This window comes from Myxine glutinosa, chromosome 1 (genome assembly GCF_964187855.1).
Source record: "Myxine glutinosa chromosome 1, kmMyxGlut1.1, whole genome shotgun sequence".
NCBI lineage: Eukaryota > Metazoa > Chordata > Myxini > Myxiniformes > Myxinidae > Myxine > Myxine glutinosa.
Genome location: NC_136261.1, coordinates 431,487,227 through 431,515,127, shown reverse-complemented (window position 1 = coordinate 431,515,127; position 27,901 = coordinate 431,487,227). Strand labels below are relative to the sequence as shown.

General features: G+C 44.7%; 1 protein-coding gene across 12 annotated transcripts in view; it reads right to left on the bottom strand.

Annotated features, from left to right (window-relative positions):
• Positions 1–17,171, bottom strand: part of LOC137418011 (E3 ubiquitin/ISG15 ligase TRIM25) — a 239,932-nt gene extending 222,761 nt beyond the window's left edge. For 3 of the 12 annotated variants that reach the window (XM_078770694.1, XM_078770687.1, XM_078770692.1), the window contains exons 1-4: positions 16,625–16,684; positions 16,416–16,527; positions 14,828–14,952; positions 374–982 (exon numbers count right to left, since the gene is read on the bottom strand). In XM_078770694.1, coding sequence (XP_078626820.1) covers positions 374–937 — 564 coding nt within the window. In that variant the 5' untranslated portion in view covers positions 938–982; positions 14,828–14,952; positions 16,416–16,527; positions 16,625–16,684. Of the gene's footprint in view, positions 1–373; positions 983–1,280; positions 2,668–14,827; positions 14,953–16,405; positions 16,530–16,624; positions 16,749–17,017 lie in introns of those variants that run through there. The other 9 variants (XM_078770696.1, XM_078770689.1, XM_078770695.1 and 6 more) reach the window with 7 other exon arrangements.
• Positions 17,172–27,901: the final 10,730 nt, after the last annotated feature.

Here is a 27,901-nt window from a genome sequence, read left to right as displayed (position 1 = left end):
CTCCTTATTCCAAAACAAACTGAGTTTCTTGTGGTGGATTCTGGACCCTCATCATGTTAATGTAAAATCATCAATTTAACCTTTTTATCAGATGGACACGTGAAAAGCTTATTCATTCCTCTTTACGGATTGTGCAGGTGATGATCAACAACAGCACATGATAAACAATTCTGATGAGACACTCATTCTCAGAAATGTCATATTTATTAGGAATATTCCATTATTCCACTAACATGATGCAACAAGATCATCAGAAATCGATAATTTATAATTGGAAAGTAAAAAAAGATTCAGGTGTAACCTCAAGCCCAATACATTAAAAAAACATTTTGGGTATAACACAAACCATAACCATTTTAATTGATTTACTCACCTTTAGTTCAGAATGAGCAATCTCCACAGCAACAACTTTGTGGTCCTGATGTTCTCCACCTGTGCACATCAAGCACATCAAGCTCTCATCATCCTTGCAATAGAGTTGGATTGGCTTTCCATGTTCTGTGCATCTTAGTTCCTCAATCTTCACTCCGGGATCCACGAGTTTGTGCCCTTTCTGTTGATGAGGTTTCAGGTGTTTCTCACAGCAGAGGATCTCACAAGGTACACACCTTTTCGCTGCCTCTCCATTACAAACCTCACAATGACTCTCGGTGCCCCAAGTTCCCCCAGTGCCTCCCTTTTTCACATTCACAATATTATCCACTAAGTGGGCAACGGTCACATTCTTCTTGAGTTTTGTTTTTTGTGGAAAAACCTCACGGCAATTTGGACAAACACAACCTGTGTCTTCTTCCTTGCTCTCCCAGTATGTCTCTATACACACACGACAAAACGAGTGACCACATGGCAAAGCAACAGGCTCCTTGTAGATTTGAAGGCACACTGAGCAGGTGAGTGCATCCAAATTAACTCCAATATCAGAGGAAGAAGAAGCCATCTCCTTGGGGTCAGATTAGAGCATGAAGCAGAGTTGAATTAAAACCTGCAAATGGAGATTGAGAAGAAGAAAAACTTAAGCTATTGAAACTAACTATAATCACATAAATAACTGGAGCACATACCTCTGCACACCTCATTAGAACGCATACCTCCACCAGGCTGAACAGTTTATACGTTTTGTATCCCACTGATAGGCTCGATCTGTCTCTGGACCTTAACCAAAATGTAATCGGCTTGTTGTTGTCACCTGCCCAACTCCTTCACCACGTTTAATCCGAAATTTTTTGAAATACAGTGCTATATATTGTTATTGGCCCTCTGTCTCAATGGTGAAGAATTACTTTGAAGAATTCTTATATCCGGATCCAGTTCTTCACCAAAGTCTGATCAACTTGTCCTTGTCAGACATCGAACCAGTCCACCAAATGTCGTTTGAGATATCCTCCTCACAGACAGACTGACAGACAGGGGGGTGAAAACATATCCTCCGTCAACCTTCAGTGATGTAGGTAATAATTACGTGAGGAATAATTATCCTTCAGGGTATTAAAATAAGTGTGTGTGTTTGTCTGTGTTAGTTAAACAGTTAAAAGGAAGGATTATGTGATTGAAAAGGTTTGAGATCACTGATATAGATAGAATGTGTTGGTTGCCATGTTGGATTTTCAACATGAAACACCTACTTTTGATGGGAAGAGATAATCAATTTCCACACCAAAATCTCAGCATTCCAATAGTACAAAACAGAGGGATTGTGGGTACGAGTTGAAATGCTGGCAGAAAATAAATTTCGATGAAGATTATTGTCGAATGGAGTAATGAAGATCAGTGTTCAGTGAGAAATGCAGTTTTTTGTATACATAGTCGAGGCTCGTGTGAGATCGAGAGCTCGTACAAATACAATGAATGGATCAGAAAGTGACAGGACAAAAGGAACAGCAGAGAGAGGGAGGAAACACCAACAGCAGAGCCAAATAGTTGAAGGCCAAAGGGTTATTGAGGGTCGAATAGGGTCTTGAGGGTCTTAAGGGTCTTGAGTGGTTAATTTGTCCAAAACGTCTTCAGGATCTAAACTTAAAGCTCTAAGAGGTTTCGGGTTTATCTCTGAAGGGTCTAAAGTCAAGCGTTTGTTAAGGTCTATGAGGTCTAAAGGCCTGAATGGGTCTGAGGGTTTAAAGGGTCGAAAGTAAAAGGTCTGTAATGGTTTGAAAGGTCTAAGGGATTTAAAAGGTCCAAATGTCTCAAAGGTACGTTCCAATATTAGGTAATTAACGCTGCACCACACGTCAACACTTGAGTAACAACATGACAGCTATTGTTAAGTTCGCCAAACTCGAGTATTCTCTGGCTCTGGTGTTACGGATTCATCACTTCCATTGTGGTTTTCATCCACTGTAAACATTGTTGGTTCCATGAACTATTATTGTTGTCGTTTAAGGGAAATAGATATTACTATTTTCAAAAGGTAAAAAGTTAATGTTTTAAATGAAACCGGAACCGGACGACGAAGAAGAGGAGGAGGAAGAAAAGAGAAGGCGGAGCGAGTGAGTCGGATAAGAAGCCTAGTTGCTTCGAGGTCTTGAGCGAACGTTGGCGAACAAGGGTCGCGAGTGAACTTTGGGTTTCCTGGGAAAGGGATTCCTGTGACAGAGTTGTTATCGCTGTGACAGATAAACCTGCGTGACAGGTTTTGTGGTTGATTCCGTAGAGAATCATCGGAGTGCCGTTATGCCACGAGAACGGCCCATCGGTCATTTTACCTCGCGCAGGATTTGCGCTTCGCTGAAGGTTTTTTTCAGCTCGCTTTGACCATTTTCACCGCGTCCAGACGTTAATCTGGTGTGTGTGTGTAACGTGAATTAAACGTTCCATTGAACGTCCGTATCAGAAGGTGGGATTTCTCCGTTGCTTATGGAGGACACCTTTCCCCATCTTTGGCAGTGTGACTGTCATCCGAATAGGATTCTGGTCTCGATTAGACATCGTTCTGACGATCACTGGAGCGGATCGACTTTGGCTTGTAGCCGGGAATAGAGACATTGGGAATGTTCTTCTCTTCGCTCACTTGGAGAACAGTGAGTTATACTGTACGAAAATGATGGTACCATCATAGGAAGGATATATTTGTTGTACAATTGATTACTATTGTAGTTGTACTGTTATTCTTGTGTGACTTTAATACAATACTTGTTTGTTGGTAACAACTGGTGTGGTTTCACCATTGATCTTTCACATACAGAAAAACACATCTTTCTGCCGTGACTCCTCTCGGGGCTCGGAGGTACACCGTGACCGGGGTTTGGGGAGGAGCACGTAACAGAGATTGGGGGCTCGTCTTTGCTGACAAAATTCCCAAATCTCATCCGGGATAGAATTCCCTGAAATTCCCAAATTTGGAATTTTTCTAGCATTCCCAATTTTTTCCAAAAAATTTGAAATTTTTGTGTGAAGGTTAACAAGTGCCAACTTCTAGTCACCATGGTGTTTGATGCAGAAAAGTTTGCCGCATCCCCAAATGAGGCACAGTTCCAAGCGTTAAAAAGATTGGAACTCATGATATTGGACAAATATGAAAACTTGGAGGTCCGAGCTAATATGAAGAAAGCAGAGATGCAGACATTGGTGGTAGAATTTCTGGTGGGACAAGGAACATGGAAAGAGGTAGCGTTGGATTGGTTACCCGAGGGAAAATAAAATGTGGAGCTTCGGAAAATGGAGATGCAACTGCAGAGCCAGGAAAGGTTAAAAGCAGAGGAAAGGAAAGCAGAAAAGGAAAGAGCAGAAAAGGAACGAGAATTCGAGGAAAGAAGAGCAGAACAGGAACGAGAATTCGAGGAGAGAAGAGCAGAGGGAAGGAGAGCCGAAAGGGAGTTAAAGGAACGTGACATGGAGCATCAGAAGGAACTTAAACTCAAGGAGCTGGAATTACTGGGAGAACGGAGAGAAGAAGTATCCATGCCGGCGAGTTCGACAACTAGTCAGAACTCTTGGGATGTTGGTAGGCATGTGAGGCTGGTTCCACCCTTCAATGAAAAGGAGGTAGCCAAGTTTTTTTTTACACTTTGAGAAAGTGGCTCAAATGCTAAAATGGCCTGTGGGGTACTGGACTATGTTAGTGCAAAGTGTTCTGCTGGGTAAAGCTCAAGATATGTATTGGCTTTACCGATTGACCAATGTGCAGATTATGAGAAAGTGAAAAAAGCCATTCTCAAAGCCTATGAATTGGTCCCTGAAGCTTACCGGCAAAAATTCAGGAATGCCAGGAAGCGGGAGAGTGAGACCCATGTGGAGTTTGCCAGAATGAAGGAAACCATGTTTGATAGGTGGTGTGACTCGAAGGAGATTGGGAAAGACTTCAACCTGTTGCGACAATTGATCTTGGTGGAAGAATTCAAACAGTGTGTCCACGTGGACATTAAAGTACATCTGGATGAAAAGAAAGTACCAGAGTTGTATGAGGCAGCAACCGTGGCAGATAACTATGCCTTAACACCCAGGATGGGGTTCCACAAACCTAACTTCCCACCTAGAGTTAGCCAGGGGAGTTATGGTAAATCAGGTGCGGAGAACAAATATTCATGTTGGCGGCCTAGAGATGACTATGGGGATAAATCTGATACCGCGACTTTTAGGGATCAGAAGACTACAATTCCAAGACAGACTTATCTTCCGGGGGGCCCGAGGCAGACCACGAGTTTTTCCTCTGGGCCTACTTGCGCTTTTTGCACGAAACCTGGGCATTTGATGTCCCAATGTTACACCCTGAAAAGGAAAAATCAGGAGCGGAGTCAAACTAGTGCAACTCCGAATCCATTGGCAAATGTAAGAAATCGTCCTTGGAGGACAGTGCCTTGTGAAGGTTCCATGCCAAAGTTACGGCATCACAGAATGACCATGTTCAAGAGGGTTACAAACCTTTCATTTCAGAGGGTTTTGTGTCACTGGATGGGGACTTGACTAACCAGAGGCCTGTTAGGGTATTGAGGGACACGGGAGCACATCAATCTTTGATGCTCGAGGGCATTTTTCCATTGTTTGAAAAAACTGCAACTGGGCTTAGTGTCTTCTTACAGGGGAACTGGGAAAGGGATTCTTGCGACAGAGTTGTTATCGCTGTGACAGATAAACCTGCGTGAAAGGTTTTGCGGTCGATTCCGAAGAGAATCATCAGAGTGCCGTTACGCCACGAGAACGGGCCGTCGGCCATTTTACCTCGTGCAGGATTTGTGCTTCTCTCATGGTTTTTTCACCTCGATTTGACCATTTTCTGGATCTGTATTTCATAATTGAGTAAAATATGTTTTTGGGGCCAAGTGGGGTCAATCTTGGATCTGTAATTCATAATTGAGTGAAATAAGTTTTTGGGGCCAAGTGGGGTCATTCTTGGATCAGTATTACATAATTGAGTGAGAGATGTTTTTGGGGCCAAGTGGGGTCAATCTTGGATCTATGTATTACATAATTGAGTGAAATATGTTTTTGGGGCCAAGTGGGGTCAATCTTGGATCTGTATTACATAATTGAGTGAAAGTTGTTTTGGGGGCCAAGTGGGGTCAATCTTGGATCTGTATTACATAATTGAGTGAAAGATGTTTTTGGGGCCAAGTGTGGTTTATAATCTTGGATCTGTATTTCATAATTGAGTAAAAGATGTTTTGGGGCCAAGTGGGGTTAATCTTGGATCTATATTACATAATTGAGTAAAATATGTTTTGGGGCCAAGTGTGGTCAATTTTGGATCAGTATTACATAATTGAGTGAAAGATGTTTTTGGGGCCAAGTGGGGTCAATCTTTAATCAGAATCACATAACTGTGCAAATTACGCTGTAAAAAAACTGTTTTGAAAAAACATTTTCCTGAACATTTTATTTCATAGAAAAAATATTTCCATGACTTGTGAAGTAGAAAGGAATGAATTTGCATTCAACATGAATCAGAATGAAATATGTGATAGAAATAAACAAGAACAAGGAAAACCAGATAAACCGGGTGTTTCACTTCGCTCTCTCACACGCACATCGTTGGTTTAAAGGGAGGACAACATGAACAAATTGATGAAAATAAGAAATTTATGGTATTTGTTACACTTGAGGTACTTCCTCAAGTACCTTTGGATCTCACTTGATCCAAAGTTTGTTTCTTTAACAATAAAAATACTCTCCAGATAGCACACTAACTAATGTTGGCCCAATGGTGGGAAAAGTTGGAATGGCCATCATAGGATATTCGACATTGTACGTCGAACATAGTCAATACATTTACCCCACTCACCCCCAACCCCTTAACCATAAATAACGAGCCGACACCAAGAAACTCGACATGGATGTTCATCATTTTCTGCAGTTTCTAAACATGTCACGTTATTCCCAGAACTGGATGATTCTCTTAAAGCCTTGAATAGAAGTCACGGGTGTGGCTCTAAAAGTTGTTGTAAAAGGAAAAACTTTTTGACTCGCCCTCATATGTATGTGCAGGTCACGAAGTTGGGAAAACAGCTATAAAACAGGTAAGAGTAAAACTTATTGCAAAATAAGGTACAAATCAAACACAGGTACACAAACACATCGGGACCAAAAACAAGTGGGAACCATGTATAACAATCACATGAATTTCATATTTACCTTTGTTATTCCAAAGATGTTAATCAATCCTTGTTATAAAAAAAAAAACACCTTTAGAGGCCATTTTTCCCCGCAAGCGGAGGTTGGCCTTTTTCGGGAACTGTGGTTGTTGTTGTTTTTCGGTCCCCTTTTTGAAGCAATGTTTTACGGCCGGATGCCCTTCCTGACGCCAACCCTTATTGCCGCCTTTAACGACAAGCAGGGAATTACCAGTGAGCTGGTACTCAATTTGCCGACCTCGGAAGGATGACAGGCTGAGTCAACCCCCCTGGCGTTAATTCAGCGATTGACCGGGATTTGAACCCAGGATCCTAGGTATCCTAAGCCGGCACCCTAGCCGCTAGCCCAACACCAGGGATCTTGTTATAAAATCATATAATAATCTGTTATTCCACAACCCAGTAACAATCACATTTATTTAATATTCACCTTTGTTATTCTAAAGATGTTTATCAATCCTTGTAATAAAATCATATAATAATCTGTTATTCCACAACCCAGTAACAATCACATTAATTTAATATTCACCTTTGTTATTCTAAAGATGTTAATCAATCCTTGTTATAAAATCATATAATAATCTGTTATTCCACAACCCAGTAACAATCACATTTATTTAATATTCACCTTTGTTATTCTAAAGATGTTTATCAATCCTTGTTATAAAATCATATAATAATCTGTTATTCCACAACCCAGTAACAATCACATTTATTTAATATTTATCTTTGTTATTCTAAAGATGTTAATCAATCCTTGTTATAAAATCATATAATAATCTGTTATTCCACAACCCAGTAACAATCACATTTATTTAATATTTATCTTTGTTATTCTAAAGATGTTAATCAATCCTTGTTATAAAATCATATAATAATCTGTTATTCCACAACCCAGTAACAATCACATTTATTTAATATTCACCTTTGTTATTCTAAAGATGTTAATCAATCCTTGTTATAAAATCATATAATAATCTGTTATTCCACAACCCAGTAACAATCACATTAATTTCATATTTATCTTTGTTATTCTAAAGATGTTTATCAATCCGTCCGTCCATAACCATATCTCGTAGAGGTATGGACCGATTTTGTTCATACTTGGCACAAAGACAACACATGACAGTAGACATATGCACACCACGTTGTTTCGTGATGCGATCAAATATGGCCGACTGGCGGCCATTTTAGTTGTTAAAAACCCGACGATGAACACGTCCTCAAACTTTTTTCGGACATGCATTTACCGCTCTTGTTCAAACTTGGGACACAGATAATGAATGATGACTTACATATGCAAATCATTTTTTAAAGAGATCAGATCCAAGATGGCCGACTGGCAGCAATTCTGTTACCCAAACATGTCCCCATCCATTTCTCGCCCACGAATGGGCCGATTTTGTTCAAACGTGGCACAAAGACAATACATGAGTATTACATATGGAGAAGATTTCGTTTTGTCATGTGACCAAAGATGGCCGACTGACACTGACAACCTTGAACAAAATACAGCAAAAGTACTGAAACCACGGCAGGTGCTGTGTCATTATATGTCTTTTTCTTCTTGTTTATTGAAATAGTGAATGCTACACGAACTTCATGAACATCATTATCGTAGTATAAGGTTCCAACTCAACATCAACTGATAGTGACGTCATCACACCGGTTGTTAAATTGTCATTTTATCGCTCGCTTGTTCCTCGTGTCATGTGCTCCTCCCCAAACCCTGGTCACGGTGTACCCCCGAGCCCCGAAAAAGTCACGGCAGAAAGATGTGATATTATGTGTGCCAATGACCAATGGTGAAACCACACCAATCAGTTGTTACAAAAAAAAACCAGTATTGTATTAATATCGCACAATAATAACAACTTGCACAAGTACAATATAACTTCAATTGCACAACAAAATACCATATAATTCCTATGATGGTACCACCAGTTTCTTAACTTGATAACTCACGGTACTCCACGTGAGCGAAATGTAACACCCCCAAAGTCACTGCCACGGCACCAGGCCCAAAGTTGATCCACGCTCCGGTGATCACAAGAAAACAGGTCGTACTGAGACCTGAACCCAGGACTGCTGACAGTCGACGCTGCCGAAGAGCTGCTGGGTGGGTGTCGGGCCGTCGTCGGTCAGGCCAAAAGTTCACCCAAAAGGTGACTAGGAATTCACACCTTCGGTTCACCAGACAAGGACGCTGATATGAACGAGCAGCGGCTCACAAATGGAAAACCGCGAATTCCCAATCAAAATCCAAGACGCACACAAAAACCAGGCTAACAGCTGGTGCGTGGTGAAAAGGCTGGCGCGAGGTGAGATGATGGATGGGCCCGTAATGGAGGCGTACCGGCTCTCCCGCGACGATTCCATTCCAGAAACAACCGCAAACCCATCATGCAGGTTTATCTAACACAGCGATAACTACACTGTCAAAGGCACCCCTTTCCTGGGGAAACTAATATTCGCTCATGACCAACGTTCGCCAGCGTCCGCTCAACACCTCCAAGCAGATCGGCCTTTCTCTCCCAATCTCACTTGATCAACTTCTTCTTCCTCCTCTTCTGGTTTCTCCTGATGCATTTCGTTTTTCTTTTAAAACACGAATTTTTACTTTTGAAGACAGTTATCTCCATTTCACTCAAACTATAACAATAATAGTACATGGAACTAAAAATACTTCCAGTGGATGAAAATCACAAAGACGGAAGTGATGAATCCGTAACACTCGTCACAAGACTCTTTAAAGTGATTGGTTCCACATGGATCGCTGTGTTTGGATTGGATGGAAGAGATTTCCACGAAGGTTAACCCTTTGAGTACCGATGACGTCTGGTGCCGCACCCCACGAAAAAGTTTTGTGAACGGATGACATTACTACACGTCATCGACTATACTTATAAATAGATTGTCCGTAAGTGGTTGCATTCCCATACCAAAATGCCATACTAATCCCGTTTTATCAAAAAAAAAAAAATCCCGTACTCAAAGGGGTTAAGAGATTTAAACCGCCGTGGGAAACAATGCGAACCTGACGTTTCGGGTATGAACCCTTCATTGGAGAAAAACAGCTAGTAACACCCAAAAGGTAACCTGGCCATGTTTCCAACAGTGGGGTCGGAGATACCTGATGAACGCTCTGTTAATTCCATCCATGGTTCCACATTCTACCTGTGATCCGATCCAAACCCACTCTCACCTTCACTATAAACACTCGCTCTCCATTCCAGGTAAACACAAACGGTTTCATCTACCTGAAGGGATTTTCTTCAGTCAAACATCCCATTCAATCACACATTTGAAGAAGAAGAATCCGTATTGTACGGTGAGGAGAGTGAAGAGTTCGGGTTAAAGTTCATTTCACATCAAATAAGATAAATAATGAACTTATTTCATTATATATATATATATATATATATATATATATATATATATATATATATATATATATATATATATATATATATATATATATAAATATATATAAACTTTATTGTAATATAAACATTAATCAGTAATCACATCGTCATGAACAGGTAAATGATTTGATTGATTTGATCCCAAAATAACCGGATCAGTTCTTGATGAAAGTATATTTCACTAAATGTACAAAATGAACTGAACCACCAGAATCCCAATAAACCCCAAAAGCGGGTTTAACGGGGTCCATGAAGTTCCCCTGAACACGTGCAGGACCCGCGAGTCCCTGAAACACGTCAACACACCTGTACCAATTTTGAATTAGACCCCTTCAGCAGGTCTCAAGTGATAAACCTATCACAGACTTTGACCTTTTAACCCCCAAAATCAAGTCAGTACATCTTAGCATCATAACATATACTTGTACCAACTTTGGTCAGAATCCCATCACTGGTTCACAAGTTATCGCGGCAACATAATTTTTACCTAACATGACCTCTGGCCTTTGACCTCGTTACCCCAAAATCTAATCAGTTCACCTTTACCTTATTATACATACCTGCACCAACTTTGACCGTTACCCCTTCAGCCGTTCTCAAGTTATCGCTGTAATAAAAACCTATCACGGACAGATGGACGGACAGCCAGACAGACAACCTGAAAACATAATACCTCCAGTGTTCGTCGGCGGAAGCATAAAAATGGACAAAGCACAGAGACAAAGAGCAGAGTTGTCCTGCTCGACATCGTTTACACACCTTACCTATATTCACAATACAAGGGCACCAATCAGATTCATCACGAGGAAGGGGAGATGAAGAAAAATAAGATAGAGCGGTCGCTAAGGTGAGGAGTAAAGAGGAGGACTACTTCGTTGGGATGGGTACTGAGGAGGTGCAGGTGTGGTGCAAGAAAGAAAATGGAAAGAGGTGCGTATCTGGAGGGTCGTATGTTTTAATGTGGTTGTTGTATGTTGTAATATGGTTGTGTATGTTGTAATATGGTTGTTTATGTTGTAATATGGATGTTTATGTTGTAATATGGTTGTTGTATGTTGTAATATGGTTGTGTATGTTGTAATATGGTTGTTTATGTTGTAATATGGTTGTGTATGTTGTAATATGGTCGTTTATGTTGTAATATGGTTGTTGTATGCCATAATATGGTTGTGTATGTTGTAATATGGTCGTTTATGTTGTAATATGGTTGTTTATGTTGTAATATGGATGTTTATGTTGTAATATGGTTGTTGTATGTTGTAATATGGTTGTGTATGTTGTAATATGGTTGTTTATGTTGTAATATGGTTGTTTATGTTGTAATATGGTTGCTGTATGCCATAATATGGTTGTTGTATGTTGTAATATGGTTGTTGTATGCCGTAATATGGTTGTGTATGTTGTAATATGGTTGTTGTATGCTGTAATATGGTTGTTGTATGCTGTAATATGGTTGTTGTTTGCTGTAATATGGTTGTTGTATGCTGTAATATGGTTGTGTATGTTGTAATATGGTTGCTCTATCTTGTAATATGGTTGTTGTATGTTGTAATATGATTGTTGTATGTTGTAATATGGTTGTTGTATGCTGTAATATGGTTGCTGTATCTTGTAATATGGTTGCTGTATCTTGTAATATGGTTGCTGTATCTTGTAATATGGTTGCTGTATCTTGTAATATGGTTGCTGTATCTTGTAATATGGTTGCTGTATCTTGTAATATGGTTGCTGTATCTTGTAATATGGTTGCTGTATCTTGTAATATGGTTGCTGTATGTTGTAATGTGGTTGCTGTATGTTGTGATGTGGTTGCTGTATCTTGTAATATGGTTGCTGCATGTTGTAATATGGTTGTTGTATCTTGTAATATTGTTGCTGTATCTTGTAATATGGTTGCTGCATGTTGTACTATGGTTGCTGTATGTTGTAATATAGTTGTTGTATACTGTAATATGGTCGCAGTATGTTGTACTATGGTTGCTGTATATTGTAATATGGTTCCTGTATGTTGTAATATGGTTGCTGTAATATGTTTGTGCCCGAGTCATGCTGTTAAATAACATCAGGTTGGTTGATTCAGCCTGTCATCCTTCTGATGTCGGCAAAATGAGAACCAGGTTAGTATAAACAAGGGGCACTGCATCAGCGGCACAGCCAGCACATCTTAACATCAGCGGCACAGCCGGCACATCTTCACATCAGCGGCACAGCCACACCCCCAGCAATGATGCAAACATCCGCCATTGGCTGTTTATGGAATATAACAATGTGTGTGTCGTTGGCTGCTGCCTCCACAGATTAAACATGGTTGGGTTTCAAGAGGTGCAACGAAGACCGAGCAGTGTCCACCTCCGTGTGTGCAGGTGCAAGTTTGTATGTGTGTCTGGATGGGTTAGATGGCTTTACCATTCTGTTGGTGGGGGCTTGGGGGTTGGTATGCCCAAGATCACCTTACCCTCCTGTTGGTGGGGGTTTGGGGGTTGGTATGCCCAAGATCACCTTACCCTCCTGTTGGTGTGGGTTAGGGGGTTGGTATGCCCAAGATCACATTACCCTCCTGTTGGTGGGGGTTTGGGGGTTGGTATGCCCAAGATCACCTTACCCTCCTGTTGGTTGGGGTTAGGGGGTTGATATCCCCAAGATCACCTTACCCTCCTGTTGGTGGGGGTTCGGGGGTTGATATCCCCAAGATCACCTTACCCTCCTGTTGGTGGGGGTTAGGGGGTTGATATCCCCAAGATCACCTTACCCTCCTGTTGGTGGGGGTTAGGGGGTTGGTATGCCCAAGATCACCTTACCCTCCTGTTGGTGGGGGTTAGGGGGTTGGTATCCCCAAGATCACCTTACCCTCCTGTTGGTGGGGGTTTGGGGTTGGTTTGCCCAAGATCACCTTACCCTCCTGTTGGTGGGGGTTTGGGGGTTGCTATCCCCAAGATCACCTTACCCTCCTGTTGGTGGGGGTTAGGGGGTTGGTTTGCCCAAGATCACCTTACCCTCCTGTTGGTGGGGGTTTGGGGGTTTGTATGCCCAAGATCACCTTACCCTCCTGTTGGTGGGGGTTAGGGGGTTGATATCCCCAAGATCACCTTACCCTCCTATTGGTGGGGGTTAGGGGGTTGATATCCCCAAGATAACCTTACCCTCCTGTTGGTGGGGGTTAGGGGGTTGGTATGCCCAAGATCACCTTACCCTCCTGTTGGTGGGGGTTGGTATCCCCAAGATCACCTTACCCTCCTGTTGGTGGGGGTTTGCCCAAAATCACCTTACCCTCCTGTTGGTGGATGTTTTGGGTTTGGTATCCCCAAGATCACCTTACCCTCCTGTTGGTGGTGGTTTAGAGGTTGGTCTCCCCAAGATCACCTTACCCTCCTGTTGGTGGGGGTTAGGGGGTTGGTTTGCCCAAGATCACCTTACCCTCCTGTTGGTGGGGGTTTGGGGGTTGGTATGCCCAAGATCACCTTACCCTCCTGTTGGTGGGGGTTAGGGGGTTGATATCGCCAAGATCACCTTACCCTCCTGTTGGTGGGGGTTAGGGGGTTGATATCCCCAAGATCACCTTACCCTCCTGTTGGTGGGGGTTAGGGGGTTGATATCCCCAAGATCACCTTACCCTCCTGTTGGTGGGGGTTAGGGGGTTGGTATGCCCAAGATCACCTTTCCCTCCTGTTAGTGGGGGTTAGGGGGTTGGTATGCCCAGGTTCACCTTGCCCTCCTGTTGAGGGAGGCATGTTGAAGCTCTCATTCCAATATGGAATGTTTTGACAAGTTTCTCCTCTCACCACTAATCCTCCCCAGGTAAAGTCTCATTTATTGAACTACATTATTTGTTGTAAATCATTCATTGGATGTAATCGATAACTTTGTATCTATTGTAATCCTGTGTGTTGTGTTGAGTTTGGTGAATCCATCATTTGACGGGATTTTCCTTGATTATTCACATAAAGAATATTCCCCGAGTATATTCATTCAGAATAATCATTCAGGGTATTAAATGAAATGACAAACTGGATAAGATCATCAGAAGGTGCACTCGATCATCACAAACGGGTAACACAACAGAGCGCCAGGTGTCTCATGACAATCTGCTTGTGTCAACAAACACATAAACAGAGATTATAATGAGATTCCATGAGTGAAACATCTGATCCATCACTCAATGGGAGTTTTAGTAAAACTAAGTTATGAAGGTACACCTGGTATACCATCACCATCTTACTATAATTCACTGTCCGTCCGTCTGTTCATCACCGTCCGTCTGTCCGGCATCATTCATTCACAAATGTCCGTCTGTCTGTCTGTCCGTTTGAAGGTACCGTAAAAACTGCTGAACCGATCGCAAAGTTATTTTCGGTGGGTAATCCTGGGATCCCCAGGAGTAAAATAGGCTATTTAGTTTTCCCAATTTCAGCTTTAGTCTCCAGCATTCCCAGGTTTGGACTCCCGCATAACATTTGCGTTCGCATAACGTTCATTGTTTTCATTGTGACGATGTTGTTTTCCCGGGTGCCGCTCAAACGGCTACACCGATCGGAGTCGGTGACCTCGGACAAAGACCTTTTTTAAGGACACGGGTTGAATCCCTGCTTGAGAGAATTCTAATCCATTTCAACTGAAGGAAACACGTATCGGGAGTACATATGACATAGCGATTGTGAACACGATTATCCAATCACGATTCACGATTCACGATCATCATGATCATAGTGTAACGATCACTGTGGGACATTTGGTGAATTATAGTAAGATACTGTTTAGATTTTGATGATTTGCGTGTGATATGATTTAACGGATGTTTATGTGAATCGATTAAAATAAAAAAGCCTTCAATTTCTGATATTCTACCTTTTCATTTGGGCCTTCAAATTGAAGCCCCGCCCGCAGGGCGGCAGGAACCATTGTGGGCGTTGAATCCCTGCTTGAGGGAATTCCAACCCCCTCGCTCCCCGCCATCACGGCCGTCTCTCCAACTTACAATCCCACGAGATATGCGGAAAGGACGACCCAAAACCAATTTAAACATCATTAAACATCATTCGTATATAAAGATCATTAAAAGTAAATAATGACCTCGGGAAAAGTTCAAAGACATTTAATCTCTACATGAGAGAATTCCACATGGCTATTTGGGCGGTGAATACGCCAACAGAGATCGCTGTCTCCATCGATCTTGCCAAGGCCATAACACCTATCGGCTCAAAATCCTTTTAACTGTTCATTTGGTAGTTTTTACAATGAAGGAAACATTAACAATGTTGTTAAAGTTTATTTTGTGATTAATTGGAGTTATATTGTTTGGAATTAAAAAAAGAAATATCGAGTTCAAGTGAATGACGACATGCGGTGATGGTTTCTACTTTCTGAACGCGAACTTCGCCGATCGCCATATGCAGATTCGCCACGGTGAATCTATAGGTGAACGTACCCGTTTGTTTGCGAACAGGTACGTTTTTCATGGAAGTCCTTCACGAACTTGCTGTCCATGTCTGACGTGTGACTGAAGGTGCTACATGAATGTGGAATTTATTGTTTTCATGCTTTAGCATTCGCCGTATCTGCATTGCCTGTTTGCTTCTGGCCTCCCACCCGTGCACAGCATCCACACCCACGTAACATCCATACACGTGATTGTGTGGATGTGTGGAATGTGGGACATTTGGTCAATTATAGTAAGATACTGTTTAGATTTTGATGATTTTCGTGTGATATGATTTAACGGATGTTTATATGAATCGTTGAAAATAAAAAAAGCCTTCACTTTCTGATATTTTACCTTTTCATTTGGGCTTCCCAATTGAAGCCTCGCCCATAGGGCGGGTACCGTTGCTAGTCACTATAAAGGTACACCTGGTTCCGGTCTCTGAGCTGTGGATGTGCGATTTTCACCTCTGCTAACTTCCTCAAAGATAAGTCTTTCCGGTCGTTTTTGTTGTTTATTTTGGTGTATAACTGGTATAACTAGCATAACTAGTATAACTAGTTCCACTCCTCCCTCCAAGTCTGCAAAACAGGTGTTCACCACTATCTCTTATCTTCCCTCATCCAAAACCTTGATCTTTTCTACTCCCGTTAACCTACCGCTTCCCACCTCCTTGAAATTCCCGGTTTTCTTTCCTGAAATCCCTGTAGTGTCCATCTTGTTTATCCCATGTTCCCCGCCCCAGCCCTCTCTCTCTCTCATCTCCCGATATCCCTGTTTTCCACTGTTTTCCACTGTTATTGTACTTCCCTCTCACTCCCTCTCGCACCCTTTATTATATGTTCCATATGTTATTGTTAGCTCTTACATGAGCCTCGACTTGGTATATAAATAAAATCGTCCGTGTCCCACACCCGGCGTCTCCACTATGTTTCGTCCGAATCCGGCCACAACACTTTCAGACATCTTGTTCACAAATAGATGAAGAGACATAAAAACAAAACCTCCATCGACCTTCGGTGGTGAAACTAATGAACCTGGGACTCTGTTGTTCCTCTGAGGCCCGAAAACTGACGTCATCCTGCCGAACCACAAGGTTCTTCCCGATCGCACTCTCCACACACTCCTTCATTCCCAGAGTGAAACAAACACGATCATTGTACAACATTTCTCATTAATAACTTGATAACTCCTTAACCCGGGTACGAGTACGGACACGTTACCTCTCTTGCTGATGAAGCTTGAAAGACGCTTAGACGCATAAAAACTTCCGCAAACAGCTCGTGGAGGTGGAGCTTTCTCCGGTGACGTCATGAACAACGTGATGACGCATCCTCGTAGAACGAGGGCGTGATCACTCACCCATTCGAGTTTCACAGCAAGTCACGTGATAGTATTAATAACATCAACAACATTTTCAACTTCTTTTCACTTTAAGTTAATTTTCTTGTGAAACAATAACCGGTTTAAACCCTTTGATGTGATGATAACGTTTATTTTAAACCTGTTATCTCTGATTATCCCGTTTAATAAACAAACTCGCTCTCATTCATCTCGTTATCATTTATCAAAACAAATGTAGCGGTTCCCGCTGAATGTACACAATCGCCTTGCACCTGCCAGGACGCGGCCGGGGCGCGATCGCCATGCCGGGCTCGTCCGGACGGGCCCAGACGCGCCTCTCCTGGGCATGCCCGGTCTCGTCTTTCCAGGGCTCGCCCAGAGCGCCCGGGCACGCCCAGCCTCGACTTGCCAGGCCGCGTCCAGGACGCCCGGGCATGTCCAGACTCGCCTTTCCAGGACTCGCCCTTGACACCCCGGCATGCCCGGTCTCGGTTTTCCCGGGCAAACTTCCCGACATAAATGTGTATATATATTGCTGCCCGCTAAACGGGCTAGTCAGAATACCTGAGCTGTTTTGTTTCAATAAAGCAACTCGGACGAATTCCGTCTTTGGTCGCGTCAATCCTTTCGACTCGCGTTGGAGCGCAGCTCCTTCACAAACATCATTCCCGAATCCCGATCCGCGGATTTCTCCGATCGATGTTCGAGTTCAGAAAGTTCAATCGGAGCCTGAACTGAACTCATTCGGGAGAACGATCTTCAAAATGAGTTTCAGGTTCAACCCTGTACGGCTGGGTTCGAATCCCGACACAGGTATAAACTGCCGTCCAGGTATTTCGCAGGCAGGTGATTTATCAAGGTGTTCATCTTCGTCCCTCGGACGGATATAAAGCCGGACGTCCTATGTGCTAGCATTAGATGGTGAACGATAAACATCTCTCTGTGTACTTCACGAAGAGTACGCAAGCTATCGCCGGCATCCTGAACAAATGACACATTCCTGCTGAAACGCACGAGCAGTGGCGTAGTGATGGGGGAGGGGGGCTGAGGAGGAGGAGGAGGCACAGGGGGAGGAGGCGGAACAGGGGGAGGAGGCGGAGGGGGCGTTAGGGGGAGGAGGAGCAGGAGGAGGAGGGCGTTAGGGGGAGGGGAGGAGGAGGAGGGGGAGGGGGGAAGCGGAGGGGGAGGAGGAGGGGAGGCGGAGGAGGAGGGGAGTCGGACGAGGAGGGGGAGGCGGAGGAGGCGAAGTGGGGAGGGGAGGAGGGAGGAGGTGGAGGCGAGGCGGGGAGGAGGGGATGTGGCGCCAAATTACATCCTCAAAAAACCGTTTCCATGCTCCATTTGTTTGTATTGTTTATAAATTATAACACAACGAACTCGTGAGATCAGGAAACGAAACTTTCACAACCGCGTTTTACAGTTTAAACTCCGTGCTTCGTGTAAATGTGTCATGTTGATGTTTACAAACTCCTTTACGTCCGAATTCACTTTTTACCTAATTACTATTTCTTTCACCTCGCACAGATGTCCGTGGAGTTAACACCATTTACCCTTTAACCGATTCAAAGTTAGGGTTGTACCATTACAAAAATGGGGGGGAGGGGGGGAGGGTGTTGTTTATTTCTTTGTCCGTAAAATGCGTAATTACGCGAATGCGTAAATAGGTTAAATTATGGACGATGGTAATCCGATTATAATCACTGGAACAAGTTCAGCGCTCTTCTTCTTCTCTCTTCATTTTTGCGATCTTGGTACTTCATCATTTTCTTGAATCCTGTGCTGTTGAGGCCAATTTGGCTGTGTCCTGACACCTCAAATAGCAGTGCCTTCTTTTCTTTTTTTGTACCCAAGTATGATATCCGGTCACAATGTTTTGTTTTCTATGCTCGATGGGATAATTAGGTTGTATCTCATCCAGCGATTACAATTCAATTCAATTCAATTCAATAAACTTTATTGTCATCTCATCCATATACAATACAGTATAAAATGGAACGAAATGACGTTCCTCCTGGTCCTTGGTGCAATATAAACATTCAAGCAAGACTACACAAAGAGCAATTGGACATGACAAGTGTAACGCAATACCATAAAACCACAGAACAATACTATAAATACACAGGATAGTATACAGTAAATACACAATGAATATCCATGGCAATATGAGTATATCCAAGACAACATGAAAATAAAAATTTTAACAAAAATGCTTAGAGTTGAACAGTTGATTGTAGGTTACATCTGATAAGTAAAACATTTATGTAGCAACATATTGTTACGGACACGGCTTAGATGTTATGATGGGCCGAGCGGAATGGCCGCCGTGTTCGCACAAGTTACCCGATTACACTCGAACGTTGGCCGAATCGCGCTACGCTAGATCAATGAAGGAAAGGACACAACGGCTGGGTTAAATGACACGACACCAGGGGTACAGTTCTCAAGACCTCCGGAGGAGGATATAATATGGTTATGCAGAACGTTTAGATTACACGGCACAGAGGTACAGCACAGAAAGATGGGCACTTATACACGGTCTTATCTTAGCCCTGACAGACCACAGACAAACGGGACAAGACTGACTCACACAGGGATTGATGGCAAGGAAGGGCAGGCAGTCGATAGCTCAAGGTGCACCTTGAGCTCAGGGGCAGAATCGACCCGGTCCGGTCCAAAGATGCGGGTAGGTATCGTCGCGCTGGAGGTGGCGTCCGTTTCTCTTCAAGCTGAGGCGCATCTGACGTCACATCCGTCTTCCTGCGCATGTCCAGCGGGGAGTGACACGCCCTCGGCTCGTTAGCTCCGCCCCAGATGGAATCGGTCCGCCGCTTCTTATTGGGTGCGGGGGGTTACCGGGCTCCGCCCTTGACGAGGAGCTGACAGTGAGCCCCTGCGTGGTAACCCCGTCGGAGCACATGGGCAATGGCAGCTAACCAAGCCGGAGTGAGGACGCACACTCCCCGCGCCGCCGCCGCGCCGCCCCCGCTGTTGTTGTAGTTGTTGTTGTTGTTGTAGTTCCATGAGGAAGAGATGCGGGGAGGTATTGGGAGGTCCTAAACTTGCTAACGGTGCCATACAATCACATTCTGGTGCAACGAAGAGTCAGAATTAATGGAAACGAGTCCTTAACTGACATAGACTAAGAATAACTAGCAAGATGTCCTATAGTTGTCTACGTGAGATGCGGTGAACCTGGGTGCGACATTTAATGGGGGAAAAAGGGGAAGGTCGGGGCTACAGAGTGTTGTTTACAGACAATGGGACTAGGGAATGGGGAATTGGGGATAGTTGGGGAGTATTGGGGAAATAGGGGAATATTTACAAGCGGATATGGATGGAGGCCAAATCCCATATCCGCAACAATATTATGTATGGCAGTATATGATACATGCAGTGCAAGTGAGGGGGGGAGCGAGGGCGTTTAGACCCTATTGGTTAAATTAAAGTGGGTGGTGGAAGGTAAAATGGTCTTAAAGAGCCTGACAGCCTGGGGGAAGAAGCTGTTACAGAGTCTGGCAGATCTGGCTCGGATGCTGCGGTACCTTTTCCCAGACGGTAGGAGGGCAAAAAGTCCATAGGGCGGGTGGAAACGGTCGTCAGCTATTCTGGCGGCCTTGCGTGTGCAGCGTTTGCAATAGATATCCTGCATGGAGGGGAGAGAGACCCCAATTATGTTTTCAGGTGTCTTCACTATCTGCCGCAGAGTCTGGTGGTCCGAGACATAGCCATTCCCGTACCACACAGTGATACAGCTGGTCAGGACGCTCTCAATGGTACCCCTGTATAATCAGGTGAGGATGGAGGGGGGAAGGCTTGCCTTCCTCATGTGTCGCAGGAATATGGAGATGCTGCTGTGCTCTCTTGGCTAGGGAAGTGGTGTTGAAGGACCATTTGAGGTCATTTGTGATGTGCACGTCAAGAAACTTGGTGCTCCTAACTGTCTCCAAGGTGGAACGGTTGATATATCGTGGGGAGTGGTTTGCGCGGGCCTTCCTGAAATCCACAGTCATCTATTTTGTTTTATCCACATTAAGACAGATTATTGTTACTACACCAGACTGGCCAGCCGCTCCACCTCCTCTCTGTATGCTGACTCATCGTTGTTGCTGATGAGACCCACCACTGTCGTGTCGTCAGTAAACTTCATGATATGATTTGAACTGTCCTTGGCAGAACAGTCATGACAAGCAATGTGAACAGCAGTGGACTGAGCACAGCCCTGGGGGGGGGGGGGGGGGGAGGGGGGCACAGGTGCTCAGTGTGGTGATGCCGGAGATGTTATTTCCGATCCGGACTGTCTGAGGTCTCTCGGTCAGAAGGTCCAGGATCCAATTACAGAGGGAGGTGTTCAAGCCCAACAGGCCCAACATCCCTATCAACTTCTGGCGGATAATTGTATTAAACTAGGGCATTGCCCGTACGTGGGTGCCCGTTCCTTGCCAAAAAAAAACAAAAACGCTACCCGTACGCTCTACCCCGCCCGTACGCCCGTAAACAAAAAATAACAACGCTCTTCGCTTCCGCCCTTCGCTCTGACTGAATTGGGAGAAATAATGCGCATAAGAAATCGAATTACGTACCGTAATGGCGGTCAGCTCGTAACGCGCACACTGTCCGGAAGTTCGCATATCGCATATCTATCTATCTATCTATTAATGCCCATTTATTCAATTATCGCCAACGTATTTTGGCTTTTTGCAATTTAATCGCAAGGAAAAGTAGAAAGAGAAGAGGGAAAAAAAGAAAAGCCTTGCCTTGCTGCAAACAGCTGCTGCAAACAACAACAACATGGAAGGCTGCACTGTCCGGAAGTTGGCATATCGCAGTTACGATTATTTTAGTGTTAATGGCCAATTATTCAATTAGCGCCAACGTATTTTGGCTGTTTGCAATTTAATCGCAAGGAAAAGTAGAAAGAGAAGAGGGAAAAAAAGAAAAGCCTTGCATTAACGCATTAACGCTTGCATTGCATTAACGGTTCGGCACACGTGATAGCTCGCTGCTCTCTGATTGGTTGAAGCGTTTTTTGGACATAGCTCGGTAGGTACTTGTCCGATTAATTACAAACCTTGAAAAGGCACATCCTCGGGTCCCCAGCAATATACCTGGCAAGTTTCAAGTATATCGGACCCGTGGTTGTCGAGAAACAGCGGTCACAGACAAACACACAGACACACAGACAGACACACAGAGATTACTGGCATTATTGTATTAAATGCTGAACTGAAATCAATAAACAGCATTCTTACATTCGTGTTTTTGTTTTCCGGGTGAGACAGGGCCAGATGAAAGACAGAGGATATGGCATCCGCAGTAGACCGGTAAGGACGATATGCAAACTGGAGGGGGTCTAGTGAGTTGGGGAGTCTGGTTTTCATATGACCCATGACGAGCCTCTCGAGGCACTTTGTAATAATTGATGTGAGTGCCACAGGGCGATAGTCATTGAGGCAGGACACTGTTGACTTCTTTGGCACTGGTATGATGGTGGTGGCCTTAAAGCATGCAGGGACAACAGCCTGGCTCAGTGAGATGTTGAAGATGTCTGTGAGGACGTCTGCTAGCTGATCTGCACATTCCCTGAGCACACAACCAGGTATACTGTCAGGTCCAGCAGCCTTGCATGGGTTGACTCTAGATAGGGTTTTCCTAACGTCAGCTGTGGACAGACAGAGTACCTGATCATCGGGAGGAGGGGTGGTCCTCCTCACGGGCCTGTCGTTCAATGCATCAAACCATGCATAGAAGTCATTCAGCACATCCGGGAGGGAGGCGTCACTATCGCAGACATGTGGTGTGGTCTTGTAATCCGTAATGGCCTGAATGCCCAACCACATGCGCTGCATGCCTCTGATGTCTCGGGATATAGCCATGGATTTTCCATGCATACGTGCGCTTTGCCTCCCTAATGGCACAGGACAGGTTGGCCTTAGCTGTTCTGAGGGCTGCCTTGTCACCTGATTTCAAGGCAGCATCACGGGTTTTCAGCAGCGCACGGACCCCTGTAATCATCCATGGCCTCTGGTTGGCTCGTGTAATGATGGACTTGGAGACAGTCACGTCATCAATGCACTTACTGATGTAACCAGTCACAGATGCTGCATAATCCTCCAAGTTAGTGAGATGACCATAGGTAGCAGCCTCCTTGAACATATTCCAATATGTGTGGTCGAAACAGTCCTGTAATGCTGAGGTAGCTCCTACTGGCCACACTCTGATCTGTTTCAGAACCGGCTTGGCACGTTTAAGCAACGGTCCATACTCTGGGATTAGCAAAACAGAGATGTGGTCTGAGTAGCCAGGGTATGGACGGGGTACAGCTTTGTATGCATCGCCAATGTTCGTGTAAACTCGGTGCAATGTGTTCACCCCTCGAGTTGCAAAATTAAGATATTGATGGAATTTAGGGAGAACCTACTTGAGATGTGCATGGTTAAAATCCCCAGCGGCAATAAAAAAGCAGTCGGGGTGTGCAGTCTGCAGATCGCTGATGGCTCCATGGAGTACACACAGTGCCTCCTTCATGTTGGTGCTTGGAGGAATATACACAGCCATGGTCACAATGGTGGTAAATTCCCTTGGCAGATAGTAGGGCCGACACTTAATCGTCAGGAACTCCACCAGCGGTGAGCAGTAGCTTGAGACCACCATCGCGTTTTCACACCAATCTTTGTTAATATTGTTACAGAATCCAGACGACGGCGCTCCCCTTACCAAGGGGGGTTAACCCCTTGTCCTGTATACTGGCCGTTGCCGATCCTGGGGGTATGACGTCATGCCCGGTCAGCGCTGAATAGGGTATTAGGCCTATCCGTCCTATGACCTAAGTACCAGCGCCTCCCGGTACGCAAGGAAATACTCCGCCCGTGCCGCAGTGTAATTGATGGATTGCGCCGAGCGAAGCGAACTGCAGTGTGAGCAGTTTATCAAGGGACTAAACCCGATTGCGAAGCGTTGGCCGAAATCGCCCCACAGGAACTCAATGGGGAAATCACTAAAGCGATCGGACGAGAAAGGAAACCAAGTAAAGGGACAACAGATATTTATTATTATTTACACAAAACCCAAAGAAGCAGAACGAAGTTATTTACAGAAAAAGAACAGAAGACACAGTGCAACTCTTAGCTTATACAGGCTTACTTATACCCCACAGGACAACACAAACAGACTCACACGAATAGGGAATTGCAGGCAGGAATGAATGGAGGGATGAGAAGGTGGGACCACAGGGCTGGAGTGATGAGGTTCGATTCCGTACAGGACGGCAGGGCTGGAGGCGAGTGGCCGCCGACTCTCCGCGCTCGGGTCCACACGGCAAGGATGCTCGAAGCAGCACGTCAGGGCTGCACACGGCTGGGGCTGTTTGAAGCAGCGTCTCTCCTCTCTCTCGTACCTCTCTCGCAAGCGCCTTCCTCCCCAGAACTCAACTCGGTCAAGCACCTCCCTCCACAGAACTTTCAATTCGTGCTCCCTCACTCATCTGCCGTGGGGGCTTTTTGCAACGGGTTTTATAACCCCGCCCTTGGAACCCTCGTGAACCTGCTCGATGTTTCTGTCCACCCCCTCTCAAGCCATGCCCACCGATTCCTGGTTGGTCATAAGGGCTGGCTGACCCCACCTCTGATGACGATGAGGTGCCACGCCCCCCTTCTTCTCCGAGGCGACCCCGTGCGTAATGGCGGCGCACCGGTTAGAAAAGCACTCGCACCCTTTGGAAGGGAAAATGGGCCTACTCTTATTTGATTGATGCAACGCAAGGTCAACTACTGGAAACACATCCTTACCTGACACACATAATAATGAAATAACTGTTAGAAGGGCCTATGATTTGCTACGTGTTGCAATGTGGACTAACTAAGGTGCACTCATTTCAATTAACAGCCAATTAAGGGGAAATGTACACAGTGGTTATTTATAAGGAAATTTACTACTAAATTGATAAAGTGAAGGTTCTAAAAACGGCAACAATATAAACACACAAACCTCCTCCATGGGTCTTACCAGACATTGAAACTTCCCTGTCTGCACGGAAGGAGGTTAGCCCGTTCAATTGAATGGCCGTATCAGGGATGTTGTCATGGAGCCAAGTTTCTGTAAAAATAAAAACGCAGCAGTCCTTCATCTCACGTTGGGTAGTTCATTGTAATCTGAGGTAGTCCAGTTTGTTATCCAAGGAACGAACATTGGAGAGTAGAATGGACGGGAGAGCCGGTCTGTTGGAGTTAGCCTTTAGCCGAGCATGGATTCCACTAGCCGCGCTTCCATTTTCTCTTGCACCGCTTGTGGCACCTTCTCTTTCGGGCCGCTGCGACAGGCGGCTCTGCGGTCTCCGGGCCTCGTTCACGTAGCAAGCCAAGGCTACACACACGCTCCTCCATCGGAATAGTTAGCTGGTACGACGAGCATCGTTTTCCGATTTCCAATAAGTTCTGGCGGTCGTAGACACGTGCACGGGTGTTGCTGATGCACTTATATCTCGAAAAAACATTTGACCGAGAGACAACATTTATCACCATTTCGTCCGGACCCAGAGAGGTCGATGCGTCGATGCGCACTGCCATTTCACCGCCTATGATTACTTCTTTGTTTTCAGTGGTTGCTTTTGGATCATGTTCCCATGAGTTTTCTGGAACTGTAATGTTGAGACTTTTGCGGATGGATTAGTGAATTACTCCACATTCCTTGTTGTGTACTTGGGTGTCACCCAAACAGCATTTTTGTCTGTCGGTTGTTTTCTTGTATAGTTGTGGTCTTTCCCCCAAATTGTGCAATCTCATCTCCACTATTTTGTTTGCCAGCTTTTATTCCTTCTTCGCTATTCCTCATCATCCTTTTACTCCTTCACCTCCCTGTTCCCTTTTGTCCTTCTGTGTGTTATCATCCACTGTTCTCATTTTCATCCAATTCAATTGTATTGGTGTTTTCACTTGTTCCTCAATTGTAAGTCAGGACTGTTTCCCCTCCGTTTTAGGGTGGTACTTTGCTCCTTCACCTCTGTCTCACCATGCCTTCGCCGCTGGGTCCCCAGTGATGCTCTGCATTCCAAACCATTGCTTCATTGCGCAGTCCCTCCCCGTGCAATTGTGGCCACTTTTCCACCTCTCCTCTGTCCATCCCTGGTGAGTGCGTGCCTCCCATCCTCCTCATTTCATCTGCTTGTTTTCTGGCCTTCACCGTTATCTCTTTTATTTCATTTTCGTTTTAGGATTAATGTGCCGTGTGTTGTTTTTTGGGGAGGAGGGGGGCTGCAATCCACACACACCTCGTATCAGGCTTCGTCTCTGCTCTTTGATTATCCTCTCTCTCCCTCTCAAATTACCAGCCACCTCGTCCTGGAATCTCCCCATCGACACACAGGGAGCCACACGTTTCTCCCGATTCACGAACCGCCTCGGAGTGTCGACTGTGGGATGGAGGGGGTAGGGGGGTGGGGTCGTGGGTCTGCAACACGCGCCTCATATCGAGATTCATACCAATCCTTACATCTCTCTCTCCATCCCACTCATATCACCAGCCCTCTCTCAACTGCAGCTCCTTCCTTTCCTTCCCTTCGTCATCAAGGTCCTGGTTTCGGGACTGCCATCGGCGGGTCTAAGCCGTGCGTCTAAGTGAGATGGTGTGACGAGGAGATTATGTGCCAGCTTCTTTGATGCCATCTTGTGTGTGCACATCATGGTGTATCCATGTCCTTGCTCATCAATGAGGTTTGACTGTGTCTGTCCACTAACATTTTTTGAACCATTTCAGTTTTGTCATCAAGTTTTCAACATAACTCATAAGTTTCTAACATAAGTTTCTCTTATCTTCCCCCATCCAAAACCTTGATCTTTTCTACCCCCGCTAATTTCACCCAAATTCCACTTTTTTGAAATACCAACTTCTGTCCTGGAAGTCCTTGGTGTCCTTGTGTTTTATACTTCTCCCACCCCCCCCCCTTCCCACGCCTCCTCCCCCCAAGCTCTCTCCCTCCCACACATCTCCCTGCTCTCAAATGTTGTGTTTATGTGCTTCCCCTTCTCTCCCCATCTTCTCTTCTGCTCCCCCTTTTTATATATTTTGTGTGTCTGGTTGATTTGTTTGTGAAGTAAATGTTAGCTCTTTCACGAGCCTCGATTCAGTAATACAAAAAGAAAAAGAAAAAAAAAGTGGACCGGCCGACCCTGGGGACCAGCTGGACATTTGGAATGATTGCTGTTCCGGGAGTGTGAGCTGGTACATGCTGCGCCGAGTTAAAGCCCACACCACGACCTCTCCTTCCAGAAATTCCACCTCCCCTGCCAATTGAAAGAGCTATCAACGATTGGCCTCTTGGTCCCTCTGTTCGAGGTTCACATTCGCAAGTGACACTCTTCTTCTAAAGTTTAAAGCTTGCACTGCACACACTGTTCTCATTCACACTCACTACATTCTGCTCTCCTTACCGCTCCCTTTTCCTTGTTTGACTTCCCATTGTGGGATTGACACGTCCATCGACGCGTGCCGAGGGTGAGTCGAAGGTCTACCATATACTTTCCCCTCCATATTTATCCTCTTTCCTTCCTTTCTATATTTTTTCCTTAATGATTCGGTTGGAGCCATATCTTGTGTATAAATAAATGAAGTAAGAATGCCTGAGGGGAAAATAAGTGCTAAAGGTAAGATGTGCTCTTTTGTGCCCTTCTTGATGTTCGGTTATTGTTTGATGTGCTTGTAAACTCACTACATGGCCAAAAGTATGTGGACTCTCGAACAACACACCCACATGTGCTCGTCCAACATCTCATTCCAGAATCATGGGCCTTAATAGGGAGTTGGTCCTCCCTTTGATGCTATAACAGCCGCCACTCTTCAGGAAAGGCTTTCCACTCGATGTTGGAACGTTGCTCCGGGAATTTGCTTCCATTCAGCCACAAAAGCAGCGTTGGTGAGGTCTGGCACTGATGTTGGACAATTAGGCCTGGCTCGCAGTCGGCGTTCCAATTCATCCCAAAGGTGTTTGATGGGGTTGCGGTCAGGGCTCTGTGTAGGCCAGTCAAGTTCTTCCACACCAATCTCGACACACCATTTCTGCATGGACTTCGCTTTGTGCACAGGGGCATTGTCATGCTGAAAGAGAAAAGGGCCTTCCCCAAAATTTTTTTTTTTCTTTTTCTTTTTGTATAAAAGATCGAGGCTGG